The sequence below is a fragment of the Gallus gallus genome, chromosome 1 (genome assembly GCF_016699485.2).
Source record: "Gallus gallus isolate bGalGal1 chromosome 1, bGalGal1.mat.broiler.GRCg7b, whole genome shotgun sequence".
Taxonomy (NCBI): Eukaryota; Metazoa; Chordata; class Aves; order Galliformes; family Phasianidae; genus Gallus; species Gallus gallus.
Genome location: NC_052532.1, coordinates 75,393,497 through 75,409,346, shown reverse-complemented (window position 1 = coordinate 75,409,346; position 15,850 = coordinate 75,393,497). Strand labels below are relative to the sequence as shown.

General features: G+C 36.7%; 1 protein-coding gene across 11 annotated transcripts in view; it reads left to right on the top strand.

Moving 5' to 3' along the window:
- TSPAN9 (tetraspanin 9) overlaps positions 1-15,850 on the top strand; it is a 133,823-nt gene that overhangs the window by 74,813 nt on the left and 43,160 nt on the right. For all 11 annotated transcript variants that reach the window (XR_006933107.1, XR_005845308.2, XR_005845309.2 and 8 more), the window contains one exon: positions 268-347. Coding sequence is in view for 1 of the 11 variants with exons in the window: in XM_046909682.1 (XP_046765638.1) it covers positions 268-347 (80 nt within the window). In the remaining 10 variants the exon portion in view is untranslated. The remainder of the gene's footprint in view (positions 1-267; positions 348-15,850) is intronic.

The following is a 15,850-nucleotide window of genomic DNA, read 5'->3' as shown; positions in this document are numbered from 1 at the left end:
AGGATTCTTCAATTCACCGGAGTCCATCTTTGGATAGCAAAGACTCAGATTTTGCTAAACCTTCTACCTCAGCAAAGCAATTTGGTCGAGGTTTTACTGCTGGAGCTTTCTATGGTACAGCTGGATCACGCAGACAGAACCACACTGGCGTCGAAACCGGGACTGGTTCTGGGACTGGGACTGGCATAAAAAGTGACAAATACAGTGCACCCAAAAGCAGCAAATATGTGGTCTTTTACCTGGATCTATCCTTTGTTTTCCTTTTAGAATTTAAGAAGTGCAACATGACAAGAGGCTGCCTGTGTTGTTTGAAATATATGATGTTCCTTTTCAATTTGCTATTTTGGGTGAGTACTGCGTTTTCAGTTACCTTCATTTGTTAGTGTTGTCTGTACTGCTGCATTACATTTATAGTGCATCTTTGAAGCACTACAGTAAGTTCTTCCCCTCCCCCCAGCTGTCTCCTCCTCCCTTCCTCACCCTGTCTCTCATACTTGCATGGAATACATTCAGTATTAAACTTGTGCCTAATGAGAAAATGTACATTTTTAGTATCTTTATTATCATCTGGTTGCTGTAGTTCAACTAATAATTCTTGAAACTCAATATTCTAACATGTTTTGGACTGGGTTATTTAAGAAATGGCAAAACTATTGTTCTTCAGGAAGATAAGAATTACTGTAGCATTAAAATCCTGTGGTGGCAGGATTCATAATTTATTCTGCTGTATTTTAATATAATTTTGAAGTACATTCTCACTGTTGGCATAAATCTCATTTATTCACTGTAAACTTTGTTGACAAGCTGCTTTTTTGTTTGAAAGAATTTCTGTTCCATTTCTTCAATTAAAAGCAATGCATTGCCTATGTTCTAACCTCTTACAGTATCAGCATAAATATGAAATAACTCGAATGATGAAGTAGCCTGGGTTCAGTTTCAGCTACAGTTATCCACACTGATATGTGAAATTGGAGGTTTGCACTTACTTCTGAAGGATGAAAATTGATTTTCCTCCGTCAGCCAAGAGGCGAGAGGAGTTGTAACAATGCATCAACAAGCAAATTAAAAGCATAATGTCTACTTTGAACAAAATGATATGAGGTACAAGGAAGGGAGATGTTCAAATCAGTTGGCAACTAGGCATCCTTGAGTGAACAGTATTGCTGAGGAACATAGAGACTAATTGTAATACTTAGTATGCATGAATACAGCTGAAAATGAAATAGTTTGCTTCATTTAAAAGCAAAGGTCACTGTTTTCCTGATGATCACAGTACTTGAATGTATGAACCAAATCATTAATGTTTGTGGACCAGAAATATACAGTATACCTCATAAATAAATGAAGACATCTTTTCTAGGTTTATTTTAAAAGAAGGGCCATTAACAGTACAGTTCAGGTGGTCTAGACTCATCAGTGTTCAAATTAGGAGTCTTACTAGCAGCTTCTCTGTTCAACTTGACCCACTTACTGAAATAACTTTTAGGAGCAAGCATTAATGGGAGATTTGATGTAGCATCGAACCACTCTAGCAGCAGTGATATTTTAACAGTAATAGATTGAAATGATTTAACCACTTAAATAGAAAGAAATAGAAAGAAAGGAGTGAAGAACATTTCATCAAAGTTCGTATGTTTTTATTTTTTATCTTTTGTATACAAACACTACTAGAAAGTTGCTTTAACTGTTTCTGGAATTAATCACTTTTATTCAACCTGCAGGTTGAATAAACTTTTACACCTTGGACGAATTTTTTTCATATGATTCTTGTTGCCATTATTTTTGGAATCGCTTTTCTGATATCATTATTTGTGTTCTCTGTGATAAGTCATTAGTTATCTCTTTGCCCTCACTTGCTAAAGAACATGTGTTTTCTTATTAGGCTCATATTACGTTTCTTTCTGTTATTAAACATTGTCACATCTCTGATATTCCAAAAATGTTTTTTGTATGAGCTATGCTATACAGAATAAATATGGTACTGTGGAATCACAGTTATAGGAAAATGCTAACGTGCAAGATATCAAGTACTTTTCCATGTTAGTTACAACCAAAAATTGATCAACCAGCCTGGTTTACGTTGTTTGCTTTAGCTGTATTAAATTCCTCCTTTCTTCTCTTTACCTGACTTAAATTCGGTTTTGCCAGCCAAACATGACATCTTGTGCATCATTCAAGAGGACTGAAGTCTTGCTACATTCTTATTTTTCGTAATCAGACTGTGTTATTATCCTGTGTCTTAAACCATTCGAGTAAATAGGCCATCTCATTTTACTCATGGAAATGTGAGCTAGAATGAAGCATGCTATAGGCAAGTGTACTGTAGTTTGCCACCTCTGGCTTTGCACCTGGACCTTTGTTTGCTAAATTATGGGTGACAGGCTTTGGGTGTTTGGCTATGTGTGTGTGTTCCTTTCTGACCCTGAAATTTTTGGTGTCTCTCACTCCTGCCTTAAACTCTCCTGCTAGCCCAGCTGTGGGCTTCCCAGGCAGCTCTGCCACTGCCTCCTACTCCTACTTTGTACTGAAGCACTCCCTGCTATTTCAGTCCTGTCTTTCCTCTCAATCCTATTCCCTCATTCCCAGGTTTGCCTGGTCTCATTAGTCCCGATCTTCAGTACACTGAGCTGTTAAGTTCAGGACATGTTTCCTAGCATTGCTGACAGGGCTGTGTCTAGGACTGTAGTACCCCACTGCAATTTGAGCCTTGCATCCTTCAGAACGTTTACTAAGAAAGAAAAGTCCAGATCCATGAAGTTGTGTCTGCTCTTGAGCAGTGACAATCATCTTTTGTAATGCAAGGTGATTTCTTTTATTAAAAAAACTTTTTTTTAGGCAACTGTAAACAGAGATTGAAAGCAGTTCCAAGGCATCTTTAAACAGATGGCAGTCTAGCAGCTACATGGCAAATGAAGTAGTTAATGGGCAATCTGAATGACCAGCGTACTTTCCATAAAGCTACTTTGTTCAAGATTTGTAGTAGCACAATGATTGGCTGCTGCTACTGTAGTACTACAGTAGTTCTTCAGTGCATCTACCTCTGGTGTCCAAGAACTCTGGGCCCTATTAGCTTGAACAGTTCTCAGTGTTGGCCCAAAGAAGGATGTTTTTTCCATTATTTGCTTACTGGCATGGAGAAGAAAATCTGGTCTCTCCCACATGTGCCAGTGAACTGTACTATTCCTTCTGCCTGTCAGCCAGATCATGCATATTTGAAGATTAATTATATATGTGTATATATATATATATATATATGCAGGTCACTCTGAGAGTAATGCCTCTGATTTATTTTCCTGGAAACTTAACAGACACAAGTAGCACAGTAACACTATTTGATACAACAAATTATCAGCTAGAAAACAGCAACAATAACAAATAAGTGTCTTTTTAATTAAAAAAAGTTCTTAAAATGAATTGCAGATAGACCTGACAATTTTTACTGTCAACAAAAGGTGGTATAGAGGAAAGGAAAGGCAATTGAGCATTTGGAAAGCAAGTAGGCAGTTGCAATGGAAGGAAGTGGCATGAAGTTCAAAGTGAAAGAGAATGATCAGTTACTGAAATGACTTATTCTTTTGCTCATCTCTTCATATTTTCAGTGGGAGTTGGGAGATGACTCAGCATTTGGCTGTCAAATGGACTCATTTTTTGAGAATTGGAAGAGGTGTTCAGAGAAAGAGAATTAATAGAAAAAAGTTAGTAAAGAACTGTAGAGAAAATGAAATAGTTCCTGGTTGTAATGATGAGGAGTGAGTTTTTGATATGAAGCAAACAGTAAATTAATATTTTCTAAAGCAACTTTTACAAGATACTGCATCAGTTTCTTGAAATACTTCTTAATTCTTATTAGTTCTTTTGTGAGTTGAAATTCCAGTGCTGATTTCATGGGGAAATTTTGGAGGCAGACATTCTGCTTTCCTGTATGTAGGTCACTCTAAAAGTAGTGCCTCCTATTTCCATGGAAACCACAACAGATACAAGTAGCACAAAAACACTATTGGACAGAACAAATTCTCAGCTACAAAATGGTATATTTTTACATACTCACCACCATTAGTATTTTTACCAGCCATGGACAAGAGCCTGAGTGCCTTACTTTAAAAAATCTGCACCAGCAGAGGTGACCCACTGTCACTGTTTCACAGCTTCTATGATGGTGGTGTTGCTCACACCATCCATGTTTCATCAACCTGAACAGGTGGAAGTCAGAAGAGAAGGCACCAAATCCAGACTGTACAGTGGGTGTGGTAGGACAGTTCAGCCAAGACCAGCAGTGTGTTCCAATGTCTTCAAATTGGTATGGGGCCTGGTGTTACTGTGTTGCAAGAGAAAGGTTATCTTCTCCTCTGGCCTGGAACTCTGACAGTTTGAACCTTTAGCTTAGTCAGCATTGTGATGTAGCATTCAGAGTTGATGGTTTGTATGGGTTCCAGGAAATCCAGAAGGCTCACCCCTTTCTTAACACAAGAGATGGTTCTCATCATTTTACCCACTGAGATGCTGCATCTTGAACTTTTCTTCAATGGGGAATTCCCATGTTGCCACTCCATGTACTCTTTCTCATAGTGGTGGCACCTTGTCTCATCACTGATAATGATACAATTCAGGAAACTGTCACCTTCAGCTTTGTATTGGTTCAATAGATCCTGACAAACTTGCATACAGTGTTCTTTCTGTTCCTGTGAGCATTCATGGGACCCATGTGACACAAACTTTGTGATGTTTCAGTGTTACAACCACTGTTTTCAGTGCATTGGAGCTGATATTGAGCTCCATATGTAGTTCCCTGATTGTAATCCACAGATTCTCATGGATGAGCTGATAGAGATGCTCTTCATTTTGTAGTGTGACAGCTATGTATAGTCATCTGGAATGTTTCTTGCCTTTCACGTTGCTGTCACCACTGCTAAAATGCACCACCCACCACCTGACTGTGCTAGCATCCACTGTCTGGTCTTCATAAGCATCCAACAAACATTGATGAATGTCAGTGAGTGCCATTATTTCTACACTGAAGAATTCAATTCCACACCTTTGCTTCATATGCACTTCCGTGTCAGATGCCATTTTGTCACTTTTGCCACTGTCCTACCATCTGTCACATGGCAACAGAATGTAATGGATTATTGGCAGTTCAATCTCTGCTGCCATACCACCATCATCTGCCTCTGATGTCATGGGCCAACATAATAAAATAGGAGGCTTTGCTTTCAGAGCAGCCCTAGTATATAACAGACACATATATATATATGTACACATATCATATACACATGCATACATATATATGTGTGTACATATTTTTATTCAGACTTATCTGTATCAACATGTACATGCATGGAGGTGATGGAGAATAGCATTGTTTAGTGGATTGTCCTTGTCTCCATGTAGCAAACATATTGTTGCTGAAATAACTATGATAAAGAGTTGGTGTATTGTCTCTGCCCAACAGGACTTAAGTTTTGTTGAATTAGATTCATGACAAAAATTACATTTTTTGAAAGCTAAAAGCAGATGTATGAGCTAATGTGGAAGGATTGCATGCGAGTTCCACACAGCAATTTGATCTAAGTATGGCTGAGCAGTAAGCTGAAACAGAAGGTGTTTCTCCGCCATAGTACTAAGAGCTTCAGGTGTTTCTCTGTGGTCCTCTTAGCAGTTGTTCATGGCCATCTGGCATTGCTTTCTTTCAGAGATTAGGAAAGTCTGAGCTGAGGGTTAAGGAAGCTTATAGTATTTAAATGTGTGGCTGGGATGATGATTTACACTGAATTTATCTTAAGTGTGTAATATGTTTTGTAAAGGGATGGAGCAAGTGCAAATGTTAGCTGACTTAGTTTGCCTTCTGAATGTTTATGAGCAAATATATAGAGATTGAGGAGCTCCCTGTGTAGCTCTACAGAAGAAGTCCAGTATTGTTGTTTGCCTTTACAAATAGCAACTTACTTGTCAATAAAGGTATTCACTAAATTAAAAAGATCAAGTTACATGTATTTATAGGATAGGTTTCACTTAATTTTTTTTTTAATTGGAGGAAAGGTTTACAGGAACTGTTTTCACAGTCTGTCAGAAAATCATGTTGTGTATAAAATGGAAATTTTATAAACAAAAATTTTGAAAATAAATTTTATTCATGACATGAGAATTTCAGAATGAGAATTAAAAAGTAAAATTTGAACTGACAGGACTAAATTATTAAAATTTCAGCAGAGAACTTTGCAAGAAAACAGTCTTCAGAAGTTTTATTTATTTTATTAATTAAGGTTAATGAATGTACATACAGTGAGGCATTTATAATGCATTTAACATTGCTTTAATTTTAATATAAGATGCATCTTATTGGGGGAACATCTGTCAAGATGATATAATCTCTGATCTTCTGTATTTCAGAGAGCTGGAAAGCTAGGTGTAGTCAGGAAGATCCTTAATGTGTCTTATTGGTTGTTTATATTTAACCTATTTCAAAAATGTCTCATAGGAACTGTACTAGTTTATTATTAATCGTATAATTATGAGGAAAGGTTCACATATCTAAGTTAAATGGAGTCAAATTTCCAAATTCAGATATTTAATACTCAGCTTTGAAGTAAATTTATCGCAGATTGTTAAGATTTTCTTTTTGCTAAAATGTAAAGAACAGAAAAATGTGGGCTGTAGAGTGGCTGACCTTGAAGTATCAGCAAAATTTCAAATTTTCCATTGATACTGTGTTATAGATAAAAACTATTGCTTCTTATGAGATTTTTCTGCATTAGTTATTTGTCTAATTTTTTATTACAGCAGGAGTGATTCATATTTTCTCTTATAGATGAAAAACAATGTTGTGCAATTATCACTGAACATAAAGACAGTAGTACTGCAGCCATGCAAGTCACGTTTTATTAAGTCTCGGATCAAATTAAAAGAAAGGGAGTGTGTCCATATCTGTTTGGACAAGACTGCTGTCAGAGATAATGGTACTGTAGACTAGGTAGAGATTTTAGAATGGTTTATTTATGGTAATCCATACTTAAATATTTATCTACCTCTATCAGGAATATATGAAACAGCACACCAAAGCTTTAGTGCTTATTTGAGCCTGTTGGTCAAACAGTTAATTCTTGTGAGCAGGCTTTGTCCCTCTGCAGAACTGAAAGTTAATCTCTGAGGCTTAAGAGGGGCAGGTGGTTTGTCCCTGAAATGAGAAAAATTGCAAATTACTGACAGCTTAAAACAGGAAGCACATTCAGATTCTCTTTTATTCTCTTGCCCCTGGCTGCATTATTCGATAACCTCCATTTATTGACACAGGGAATAATGACATGGAGAGACAGACAAAGAATGACCCTGAGATGCTTGTCCCTTGACATAATAGAGATATTTATTTCTGTCATATTTTGACTGTAATGTCGTAAGACAGCAGCAGAGTAACAATTGTAGTACAAACCCATGAAAGTAAGGATACTGAAAATAAAAAATAATTTTAAAAAGTTATTCAGAGCAATACAATGAAGTCTGGAAAAGAAGAGGTCCTATTCTTCTAAAGGCTGTTTTTAGTCACATTAGCAGAAGAACTCAGTTTTTAATATGAATTTGAGAAGCTGTGAAAAGATTCCATGTTTAGTTTTAGTTTCCCCTCCAAATGGTATACTACTCTTTAGGTTGCCTATGCAAATGTCCATATAAGTGTCGGAATACAGTTAGCAAAAAAATGTTTTGCATGTCAGTGATTTGTCTAGAAGGAGAAGGAAAAGTAGTATGTAGTTCAAACAGTATCATGTCCTAATGAATATGGTGTAAATAAACTCCATGAAAAAATAAAAATCGTTGTAGCATAACAGTTAAATGTTATTTGAGGCTTGATAGGTTTATTTTAAAGTAGTGAAGCTTACTTCAGAGCTGAGCTAGGCATTTTTATCCTCGTGGCGGGGGCCCCATAACTGTTTTTAGGGAAGTGAGTCTAAGCTGATTAACTCGATAGGGGGGACATCTGATATGTCATTTTTCACAGTGTTTGTCTCAGTTACTGCTCTTTACTAACATCATATTTTAATCAGTTGGTGGTTTGGGTTTTTTGTTTTTGTTTTTGTTTTCCAAGTTTTTTGTCCTTCAGTCCTAGGGTGTTCTTCCTCTAGCTGTAGGTCAGGAGGGCCACTTCTGCTTGTTATTTTGGGTGAATGGTCAGTTGATTCATAACTTAAAATGCAGGTTTGTTTTGTGCATCTGATATAGTGTAGCCTGCTGTACATAGATTCCTCATTTATATATTAAGAAGCTTATAATCACTGAAAGTGAGTAGTAGAATAACACTTTCAATCTGGAAAATGTGTGACAGTCCCCAGTCTTCCAACTCCCAGAGTTAGACCTATTTCTTTAAGAATATGACTCAGGTTCTATTCTGTATATCCACTGGCTCTCTGACCTTAAGCAAGTATGTTCAACCCTCTGTGTCTTAATTCTTGCAATTTTAAAAAATAACTATAATACCAACTTTTATAAGGCTATGGTTATAATAATGAATAAGCATAACAGCTGCAATTTTCCTTACTTTCCTTGAGACTCATAGGCTCCTCTAGATCATATCAGTAAGCTGCTTGACTTGGCCTTTGTTAGCACACTTCTTGTATGTCTTCCTGCTATCTTCCTTGTAAGTAAGTCTGCAAATGCTGATCCAAAGAGGTATAATCTTCCTTGTGCACATAGAGTAGGATGAGCTTGTAACTCCATTATCAGAATGTCCAAGAGGCTGTCTTATTTAAATGTTACTGGTGCAGAATGGAAAGTGTGTAGAAAAAATGTGATGCAGTCCAAATTTGGAAAGTAAAGTTCAGTTTGTTTCACTGTATATAAAATTAGGACATTTCCAGGAGGCAGCCAACTTGTTGCAGATAATTTGGTACAGTATACTTAGTAGCTCCTGTGTTCCTCTCACATCACTGATAAGGTTACCTAACCTTTCAGCAACTCACTGAAACTTTGAATTAAAGATGGAATTGTAGTGGGTATCTAGGGTCTGCTTTAAGTATCTTGCAAAAGCAAATAAATGACACCTTTCAAACAAAGTAGAGGGATCTAATACAGCTGGAAGCGTGTTACTGAATGTGAGTATTTTCTGAACTTATTGGTGTGGTAGCATCAAACTTAATAATTTTAATGTCAGTTTACAGAAATGACCATGGACATTGAACCCAAAGTAATTTCACAATGTTCTGAAACAGCTCTAGCTGTTTCAAATTAGCTCTAAGTCTACTCAGTACCTTCAGCTCAGTACCTTTCTGCTTAGGACTGCTGAATACATATTCAGCAGATACCTGAACTTCCAAGTGTTTGGAAATTGGAACTGTGATGATCATTCTTCTTTCCTGCAGCTTTTCCTGAGCTGAGCAAAAATTCACATTAGTGTCCAAACCTCGTTGAATTACTCCTGTCATCCAGTATAGTATGGCATTGAATATTCTTGGCATTGCTGCCAAGTTGTATTTTGAAAGTCACCTGTCATTCATCTTCACTGGTATCTGTCAAAACTGGGCACCGTGGTCAACAGGTTTATCACTGCTTAGGTTGAGCAGGTAATGCTAGATTTTTCACAGCATTACAATACATCCAGGTGATCTTTATGGTTGTCCTGGATGAAGTCATAGCCAAGTCCCAATAGTATTAGTAACCAGTCTGAACCCTCCTGTAAACATTTAGTGTCACAGTAACTCAGTGCCTCTATTCTGCCTTGGAGGGGATGCAAGCTTAAGCACACCATATCTAACATGCAGTTTATTTTACTCTTTGTGTTTTCTATGTTTGTTGTTAAGTTCAGTAAATGAGAAATGATTTTTCAGAGTCAGTAGTGTTTGCAAAGAAAATTGTTACTTCTGTTTTAGTGGAGAAGAAATTGTGCATCTGTGGGTTCTTGTTCAGTCTACTCAGTCCTCATTGCAAGCTGAATTTGCTACTCCTTTCTTTTGCTTATTTTCTGACTCTCCTTAATGTGAGCCCTTGTGCTGTTTCTCTAATCAGTGTGCCTGAGATACTACTTAAATGTATTTTCAAGCATATATAAGTGTCTGTGTGTTTTTCTTCAAATGTTGTACTTACAAGTCATGAGAAGTCAGGAACTGGATCTATATCCTTTTTTTTTTTTTTTTTTTTTTTGGAGGGGGAGGGGGTAGATTTCTTCATAGTTCCTAAGTGCATTCAGGTACAATTTCAACTGCTCTAGGTTGAAATTGTAGAAAATGACTAGATGACTGTTGATTCTTAAGAGCAGCATCTTGAATCACCGTACATGTCTGGAAAATGTATGATGTGTTGAGAGTTGTTGCAAGGATTTTAAATCAGCACAAATTGATGTGTGTATTGTTACTTGCAGAACTATTAATTCCAAACACTGTAAGGATTTGTGACTCACAGGTTTTTTTTTTTACTAAAATAAGTGTTTCTTTCATCTTTTTTTTTTTTTTTTTAATGTTCAGTACAATCAAGTGGACTGAAACAAGAAAATCATGAGCTTTCAAAGAAGATAAGATTATGAACAGATGACTGTAGGCTGAAGGGATTCATCAGTTTAATTACTGGTCTTAAGCAGAGATGTATTAGTTGCTTATAAGCATATTTCTACGATTCTGCACATACAATGGAAAACATGTTAACTTTAACCAAGTATCTTACTCTGCAAATAATATTTATAAGTGTAAACTGTGGAACTGGTTACTCAGAGTAATTCTGTCATGTATGATCGTCTCTGTATACTATAAAGTACAATCATTGAGTCTGAAATGGTGCAAAAATGAAAGAGTTGGCAGTATAATACTCTGTAAGATTTGCTCACTTAATTTTCTAGCTCAGAGAACTAATTAAAATCCGTATAATAAAATGAACAGTTTTGCTATGATCTCTGCAACTGACCACATAGGATTCATTAATTTTTTGTGTCTGACCCTGTAGCATGTACTCTGATATTTTTTTTTTTTTTTTTTTTTTTTTTTTTTTTTGATGGCTTGAGTTACTTCTAGTAATTCTGTTAGTAACTTTCAGTTACCAGGAGGATTACTTCTGAATCAGAGCTATATTCTTCTGTTAGGGTTCTTGATTAATTTGTTCAAACACTTTTCTTACATATAAGCTGAATGCTTGTATTTTGTTAGCAGCTGTGTGACTGCTGGATAGCTTAAGTTGTTCACAAGACTCATCTCATCTTCTGTATTGTCTTTGAAAACTTCCAATCAGTTATGTTCTTAAGCAGGTGAGAGATGTTCCTGTCAATGAATTGTAATTCAGAAATATGAACATGTAATTTAATGTCATTTCTCAGTAGTTTTAAACTAAATATCTGGATAGGAATCTTACTGTCCTGCATACACCCTCAGCCCCCATTCCAGTTATTCTAGCTTTTGTCATGTTCACAAAGAGGGCCTTTTCTTTTACAGTGTCTTCTGGTTGTGAAGATATCTTTTTCTAATTTGACTAATAAACTTTACTATCTTAATTACTCTTCCTTAGAATTCTGATTGCCCTGTCAAATCAGTTTTCACTGTTTAAAGGAATTGACATTACATCTGTTCCTATAAGACTTAGTCCCTTAGGACCAGTTAATGTATTTATCCATTTGACAGTTCGTAAATATGAGCAGTGCTTCTTATGCTCGTGATACGCATGGCAAGCTGAGCCAACAAAACAAAGTATCTGCTGTGGGTGCTCCACTGGTAGAGGGGCCAAGGACTCACACTAGCGGACTGAGCTATTAGAGACAAGGACTAGCAGGTCCACATATAGCACACTCCAACTCCAATAGGCTTGTAGTGACCTCTGTTCAGCTGTGTATGCGTTGCCCATGAGCTCAAAGACTGCCTGTCACATACCTTCAGCTTTGGTTTCTTTTACAGTGGTGTTCCCTGCACTTGATTTCCAAATTAACTTGGACAGAGACAGCTAGAGTCTGTGTGTCTGTATGTTCTTATATGACTCCAAACCAGATAATAAAAAAGTATAAACAATAAATAAATAAACCAACATGATATCTAATACTTGCAGAAGGTAGAGAAATTAATATTTTGAATCAGAAAAAAATTACTGTAAAAATAAGGTTACGGCATAAGTAGTATTTAGCAGATGTTTAGATTGCAGTATACATTTAGATTATGGAATCACAGAAAAAGTCTAGGTTGGTAGGGATTTCTGTAGATCATCTTGTCCAGCATTTTGCTGAGTGGAAGGCCTTGAATTATATTGCCCATGACCTGATCAACCTGAACCTTGAGTATTTAAAGGAAGATATATTCCATCATTTCTTTTGGTAATCTATTCCAGTAGTTCTCAATTCATTCAGTTTGTTTTCAGTTTTTCTCTATGTACACAAAAATTCAGTGCAGCAGCTTTTGCACATTGCTGATCTTGATGGTGTTCTGCAAGATGATCTCCAGGTTTTGAATATTTTTCTTGAACTGCGAAGATGAAACCTGGACATAGTGTTCTGAGTGTGATCTAGCGAGTGCTGAGTACTGCAGAATAATCATCCATTGAGTACATTTAAAACAAATACTTCTTTCAGCATTTTTTGTAATCTGTCCTGCAGCTATGTCAATGTAAGCCATTCAGCTTGAAAGTACAGTTGGCACAAGCTGACAAAAAAAAAGTTGATCTTACCACTCCTGCATTCAAGCTGCAGCAAAGTATAATTGTGTTCTCTAGTACAGTATACTGTCTTATACATTGCTGTATGTGCTACACTGCTTCACAGTATTTTTCTGAGCTATTTAGTTTTTTGGTTTTTGGTTGTTTTTTTTTTTTTTTTTTTTTTTTTTTTTTGCTTCTGGAAGAAGCAATGTTTCTGCAGCTCAACAGTCACTATGTGCCCATCCCCCGCTTATTCCAAATGGTTTGTCCTTTTTGAAGCAGAGTGTGCATTTGGAAAGCTTAAGTACTTGCTGTCTGAAAAGGTGGCATGCCAAAGATAGCAAAAGATCTGTTATTCTTCAGGGCTGACTTTATCTCCTGTACTTCTGCGGTTGATATTTTTTGGTGATGTCCCACCTTTTTGTGTGTCTGTTTTTATAACAGTTCTGTAGTTGTTGTCTATCTCAATATCTGAGTCTTGGGAAACTCTCAGCAGAGGAAGAGAACCTATAGCAGGAGTGTAGGGTAGGAGATCCAAAACAATGGAAAGGAGAAAAAAATTGTGTTTGGATCTGTTTCTGTTTGCCTACTAATCAACAACTCTGAAAACACCAGTTAGATCCTGATTCTAGATCTCTGAAGAGTTTTTCAACAAGTTTACAAAGAGGAAGTACATAGAATTAATGTAAAAGGAGGAAAACAGCACTATTTTAGTCCCATCTGGTCTCCTACTTGTGGGACTCCTTCAGTCCTTTAAAGCTGTGCTATAAAGAAATATGAAAGAAATGAGGAGGTTCCTTCATTTCTTCCCCTCTACTCTTTTCCTCCTTCTTTTTGTCAGAATGAATGTCATATGATTTTGTTGCTGCCCCAAATCTACCTGTACTTGCCTGTGTATTGTCTGCTCCCAGCCTTACTAGTTCTAATGTCATACCTGCCCTCCCAGTTCAAAATTTGAGTAACTGTTGGGGAAGCAAAAGTCCTAATCAGTCTGTGATCAAGTTTCTGAGGAATAACTTGTGATTACTTACTTGCTTTCTTTCTCAGTCTCTGTCAGAGAAAACTAGGAGGTTTCATTTTCACTTATGTGAGGCATTACTTTTATAAATCAGATAGCACTATGCTAGCATGCACAGTTTGGCTGACATGACTTCAGATTTTTCAGTGGGTAGCAGGTAGATTTTTTTCTTAGGTGTTGAAAGAACCTCTGTACCTTATAAAGAGCCTTATTTCTGGTTTCAACTTACTGCTAGACATTTCTAGAGTCCATAATTATAGCACCACTTTAATAATGACTTCCAGCATACTTTCTTGCTTAATTGCGGCTTTGGGGAGAGGAAGGCTTACTCCTTCATTGTTGCTGCCCTGTAGTGTCTCCCAAGTCTGTTCTTATGAGACTGCTATCAGAATGGACATTCATTGCAGCAGTGACTTTTTGCTGCATTATGAGTGCAGATTTATGGCTGTTCATTGATGAAATGTATTTTCTATCTAGCTGCTTCAAGGTTATCTGTGTTATAGGTGGTATTGTGGGCAGGTCTAGCAAAGGAAACTTTCAAACCCACGAGCATGAAAGGGAAAAGCAGCCTTACTGAATTACGTCTGCTTAGTATTATATAGACTTAAGAAAAACCTTAGGAGATCAGAGCTTGCCACAGACACATGACATTATCACTCATATTCTAGACAGACCCTGAGTTGTTTTTTGTTTGAAAGATGAGTATTTGTGGTGCCTGTTTTGGTCATTAGCTTAATTTAATTGAAAAGTTGCTGAGAAATATCCCAGCAGTTTTGTTTGATGACATTCTGAATGAAGAAACAGTGAAAGGTGCTCCTAGCAGCTGAGAGTTTAATTTGAAATGGGTTAGGCAGGAACAGGAAATACTTCTCCGTATATTTAAGATGGTGAGCTGGAATATAAAGTTAGAGAGTGATTTATGAAACAGCTCCAGAAGTATGAATAAAGGTCTCAACTGACCCTTAATTCCCCTAGTGCCTCTAGATGATTGATGATTGTCTTCCTATTAGAGATTTTTGGATTCAGTAATTCTACAGACATAATTCCCTTGACAGGTTTATTATGTTAGTAAAGGTTAGTAGACCTCAGTAAGTCCCCCACTGTGTTAGTCACTACAAAGAAATGCAAAGGGGCCCTTGCCCCATTAAGACTTACAGTTAAGAAATTTGATTGAGTGTAATAATTGACACCCAGCTAAAAACTGAAATTAAGGGCAAGTTGCAAGTTCATTGGTGTGTGTTAGGGTCTCTGCACTCACTCCAAATCTTGGTTGGTGACAGTGAATCTACTTGTAAGCAGTTGGTCTCCATTTTTATGAAAACTTTTAAAAGAGGACTATATCTCTCTTTTTAATTTTAAATGTTGAATTGATACAGAATTGATCCTGTGTAGTTAGGCACACAAAGATGGATGCAAACAGTATTTGGGAGATAAAGACGTCAGTGAATGCTTAGGTGAACTGTACATGTTTCAAGCCCGGCAAAGAAGTTTTGCTGAAGCAGTGCGATTGTACATTTGGTAAGGAAATGTTGCAGGTAAGTATGTGGAAAGATGGGAGATACCTTTTACAAGAAAATGTCATTTTGTAACTGTTGAGCTGCTGCTTCCAGAAGCAATTCCTTACTAAAAAAAATGTGAACAATGTCCTATCCTGAGTGGTAGAAGCAAATCTGTTGTATTTATGTTGAAAGTTGTTTAATTTCCCTGTGTTATCATAAGAACTACTTCTACACTGAGAGTTAGAATCTAATCAGAAAATTAAGTCATTCATTCAAAATTCAGTCATTACCTGGTTAGAATGCATCACCAGCAACTTCTTAGTCTGGTATTTAAATGATAGTCATAAGAAATGCTTTTTTGGAGATGATGAGTCTTGACTTTCACAATTCTGGGGACAGTCAAGGCTATTAAAATCTTTCCACGTCACTCTCTTACAGGACTATTAGTAATTGCTGCAATTCTTAGTGAGGCCTCAAGGTATTAATCACTGATGGAATTTTACTCTTCCTGTACTTCGTCCTTTACAGTAATTTTTAAAATGTGCATACTGCCAAAAAGTGATGACACGAATACGATGTGATTGTGAAGTGAATGATATTTTTCCCTGCTATGACAAGGATTTTGAAAGTCCAGTAAAGAGACATGATCAGATTTTTTAGTGGAATATCTGATTGCAGCTGTACATTCCATTCGAAAATTTGCGGGTCATGTATTTAAAATGGTCTTGCAAATGTAAGTTGATTTTTTTTT